Genomic DNA, 4049 nt, shown 5'->3' on the forward strand with positions numbered 1-4049 from the left:
AGCATTTTAAGTGCCCTGTCAGTATGTAGAGACCAGTGGGGAAGCATTTTAAGTGCCCTGTCAGTATGTAGAGACCAGTGGGGAAGCTTCCCCGTCTCTCCAGGCCCCACAACAATGGAGTTTCCAGCTTTGTGAGGACGTCCAGGACCGGTGAGCGCTCAGCCCGTCCATCGGCCACCACAAGGCTTCACGTTGGCGCCTCAGAGTGAGGTTTTGTGGGTTTCAGAGAGGAAGAGGCAGCAGGCAGCCCCATGGCCACCTCCCTTGCCCTGCTGCCCCCTCACCCCACTGCCCTCCTCATCCCGCTGCCCGCCTCGGCCGCCGCCCCACTCACCTCGCATGTACTCGATGGTGCCATCCAGCACGAGGTTGAGGAGTGGGTCGAAGCCCTTCAGGATTCCACTGGCTTGGAAAAATCACCGGGGGAGAGAAATGAGAAGGCATGAGATCCATCCTGGGTACAGGGCCGGCCCCAGCGTGGCCCAGGCATGGGGCTCACTGCTCCAGGGATGGAGGACTGAGGGTGGGGGAGGGCTCCCGGGAGGGGCTGGTGACAGGCGCCTCCAGAGTGACCCCCACCATGGGCAGCCGACTGTGTCTGCAGGGGGCTAGAGGACAAACACTTCTGGCCGTGTGGGCCACAGGGTGCCGGCCACAGCTGCTGGCTCGGGCTGCCTGGGCGGAAGCAGCTTCGGTGATGAGTCCACGTGTGGCTGAACCGTGGCCAGTCAGCTCGACACACAGGCACTGAAACGGGAATTTCATATCATTTCCACATCGTGAGACAGTCTTCTTTTGATCCCTTTCCAGCTATTTAAAAGTCATAAAAACAATTCTCGGCTCAAAAGCAGTAGCAAAACAGGCCGCGGCACATGCATGCGGTGGAACCACCAGCCGGGAAGAGGAGCGAGGCTGGCGCAGGCTACGGTGCGGATGTGCCTGAGGACGTGCCTGAGGACGCGCTCGGTGAGAGACGCCAGCCACAGAAGGCCGGCAGCGTGTGATCCCGTTTCTATGAAAGGTCCAGGACAGGCCAATCCACAGAGACAGGGAGGGGATGTGTGGGTGCTGGGGAGGCGACAGGCAGTGACAGCTGATGGGGACAGGGCTTCCTCTAGGGGAGACAGAGTGCTCTGCTGTGACAGCGGTGATGACTGCGCTGCCTGACCCGTGCTGGGTCCCTCAGTGAGTTCACGGAATACAGAAGAACAAATCCCAGCCCTGCAGCTCAGGGCTTGCGGGGAGCGGGCAAGAGAGATGCTCTGAGACCCGGGTGCAAAGGCTTTGGGGGCTGAGGCAGTTGCTGTGGCTTCTCTCTCCACGCTGCCTGCACCACCCCTCAAGCCTCGCCGCCTTAGGTCACAACTTGCCACCTTGGGTTAGGGCTCTCTGACCCGGTGGTGACCTCTGCCATCTGATCCTGCTCCGCAGTGTCTGGTGACACTGAGAAGGGTGAAGGGGGAGCTGCGTGTCCTCAGCAGAGGCCAGCCCACCCTCTCTGTCCGGGACTCCCCTCCTCTCCCCCGCAGGCTCCTCCAGCCCAGGCCCAGGAGCGGTTCCGCCTCTGTGCTCACTGAGGGGCGTCCCACAGCCACCCCCTCCCTACCCTGCTTCTTACCCCTGTCATCTTTCAGGTGCTTCCTCCAGACACCAACCCACACCCCTTAGGGTGCTGCCCTCTGCATGCCCCCCACCAATCTCAGGAAGCAGGCACCCCAGGCATTATTGTGCCCGCCTATCTTCTCCCAAGGCAGGGCTGTGAGCCTGTCCATGGCCGTTCTGCGCTGCAAACTACGACCAGAGGCGAAAGTGGCCCGCCGCTCATCTCTGTAGCCAAAGTTTCACTGGCCCACCAGCACACTCGCCCGCTCAGGCACTGACCAGGGCGGCTCTCCTGCTCTGCGGGCATAGCTCACTGGTTGTGACAAGAGACCATCTGGGCTGCAAAGCTGAAGATATTTGCTGTCTGGCCTTCTACAGAGAAGGTCTGCCCGCCTGCATACAGGCTTTAGCTCCTACCTCCACGGCTCCCTCTCTCTGTGCTCAAGTCCCTCCCCTGCAAAATGAAACTCGTCACCTATGAGATGGGGTCAGACGCAGCGGTTCAGGTCCTTGGCACCAGCCTGACCAGTGAGCCAGCCCTCCTCACGGGGACAGATGTGAGCACTGAGGTAGGTAGGCCTCTAACCAAGGTTCCCCTCCCCGGGGTGTGGGCTCGGGCCTGTGACTCTGAGGGGACATGACGTCACTCCTGCACTTAGGTTATGCAGCTGTTTAAGCCCCTGAACCAGCCGACTTTGAGCCAATCTAGAGGGAAACACCCTGGGTGAGCCTGACCGTATCAGGTGAGTCCTTCAGGGAGCAAACCCTTTCTCTGCTGTGTGTGTGCGTGTGTGTGATTTATTTATTTTTAGACGGAGTCTCGCTCTGTCTCCCAGACTGGAGTGCAGTGGCGCGATCTCAGCTCACTGCAACCTCTGCCTCCTGGGTTCAAGAGATTCTCCTGCCTCAGCCTCCTGAGTTGCTGGGATTACAGGTGTGCGCCACCACGCCCAGCTAATTTTTTTGTATTTTTCGTAGAGATGGGGTTTCACGAAACCCCATGTTAGTCAGGCTGGTCTCCATCTCCTGATCGTATGATCTGCCTGCCTCAGCCTCCCAAAGTGCTGGGGTTACAGGCCTGAGTCCCTGCGCCCCGCCAAGAGCTGCAGCATGCATCACCAGCCCACTGCCCATGCGAATGCTTCCTGCCCTCTGAGAGCTCGCCCTGTCTTCACTAGATTCCATGGAAGAGTCGCAGGCAGAGGCAAGCATCAGGTTAACATGCACGAAACTGCAAACGGTGACAGGTGCTACCAGGATCCTAGAACGATGGGGGGCCTGACCCCACGGTCAGGGAGGGCTTCCCAGAGCAAGCGCCTGCGGAACTTATGCTTTTGCCGCCCTTTGCAGTCATGAGCCTCGATGCCTTAATCAGAAGTATGGATTTGGATTTTACTCCAGAACAACGGGGAGCCTCAGAGGTTTTCAGCAGGGAGCAAGAAGCCTCCATTTCTTTCTCATTAGGTGCCTCTGGCCGCTGAGTGGAGACTGACCTTAGTAGCTGTGATTCCCAACCCGGGGGTCGGGGATGGGGGCGGTCCTATCCCCAGAGAACACTAACTAACGTCTGAGGCTATTTAGGTTGTCACAACGTGGTGGAGGCCAGGGATGCTGCTCAGCACCCTGCAGTGCCCCAGGACGGCCCCACTCCAGAGAATCTGGCCCCAAATGTGTCCACACTGCTGTGCGGGAGAGACCTTGACTTAGAGGGAGGAAGAGGAGAAGCCGGGAAATCTGTGGGGATCTGGGGCAGTCCTTGGACACACAGGACTGCTCTGGAGGCCAAGCCAGAAATCCCAATACCGGCTGCGCCACTGTGACTTTGGGTTACGTTTGTTTCCCGCTCCTTGCCCCAGTTTCCCCGCCTGCAAAATGGCCATACCAGTTCCTACCTCCCGGCGTAATTCGGAAGCCTGCACAAGGTAGTCGGCGTCAAGCGTGTAAAGAGGCGCCTCTGCGGCGGCTCACGCCTGTCATCCCAGCACTTTGGGAGGCCGAGACGGGCGAATCACTTGAGGTCAGAAGTTTGAGACCAGTCTGGCCAACATGGTGAAACCCCGTCTCTACTAGAAATACAAAAATTAGCCAGGAGTGGTGGCGCCTGTAGCCCCAGCCACGCAGGAGGCTGAGGCAGGAGAATCGCTTGAACCCGGGAGGCGGAGGTTGCAGTGAGCTGAGATCGCACCACTTGCACTCCAGACTGGGCGACGGAGCGGGACTGCGTCTCAAAATAAATACATAAATAAAAATAAATAAAAGAGGCGCCTTTGCATGCATCCTCATCACCTCTGTTGCTGAGTTTATTTTAAAATTTTAAAGCGGGGGTGCCGACGGCGGGAGCCTCCTCACCTTCGCGTCCTCCCTGGAACTTCACCCGGATCGTCTTGTCGATGTACTTGGACAAGTCCAAGATGCTCTCCTTTTTCTTCTTCTCCTTATCCTGCGGG

At 58.5% G+C, this 4049-nt stretch overlaps 1 protein-coding gene across 1 annotated transcript in view; it reads right to left on the bottom strand.

The window, feature by feature from the left end:
• Positions 1-4048, bottom strand: part of LSM7 (LSM7 homolog, U6 small nuclear RNA associated (S. cerevisiae)) — a gene marked incomplete at its 5' end in the record, with an annotated part of 8957 nt that extends 4909 nt beyond the window's left edge. The window contains 2 exons of the mRNA XM_011997480.1: positions 335-406; positions 3952-4048. Coding sequence (XP_011852870.1) covers positions 335-406; positions 3952-4048 — 169 coding nt within the window. The remainder of the gene's footprint in view (positions 1-334; positions 407-3951) is intronic.
• Between the last annotated feature and the right edge of the window lies 1 nt (position 4049).

The sequence above is a fragment of the Mandrillus leucophaeus genome, unplaced genomic scaffold, assembly GCF_000951045.1.
Source record: "Mandrillus leucophaeus isolate KB7577 unplaced genomic scaffold, Mleu.le_1.0 Scaffold54, whole genome shotgun sequence".
NCBI lineage: Eukaryota > Metazoa > Chordata > Mammalia > Primates > Cercopithecidae > Mandrillus > Mandrillus leucophaeus.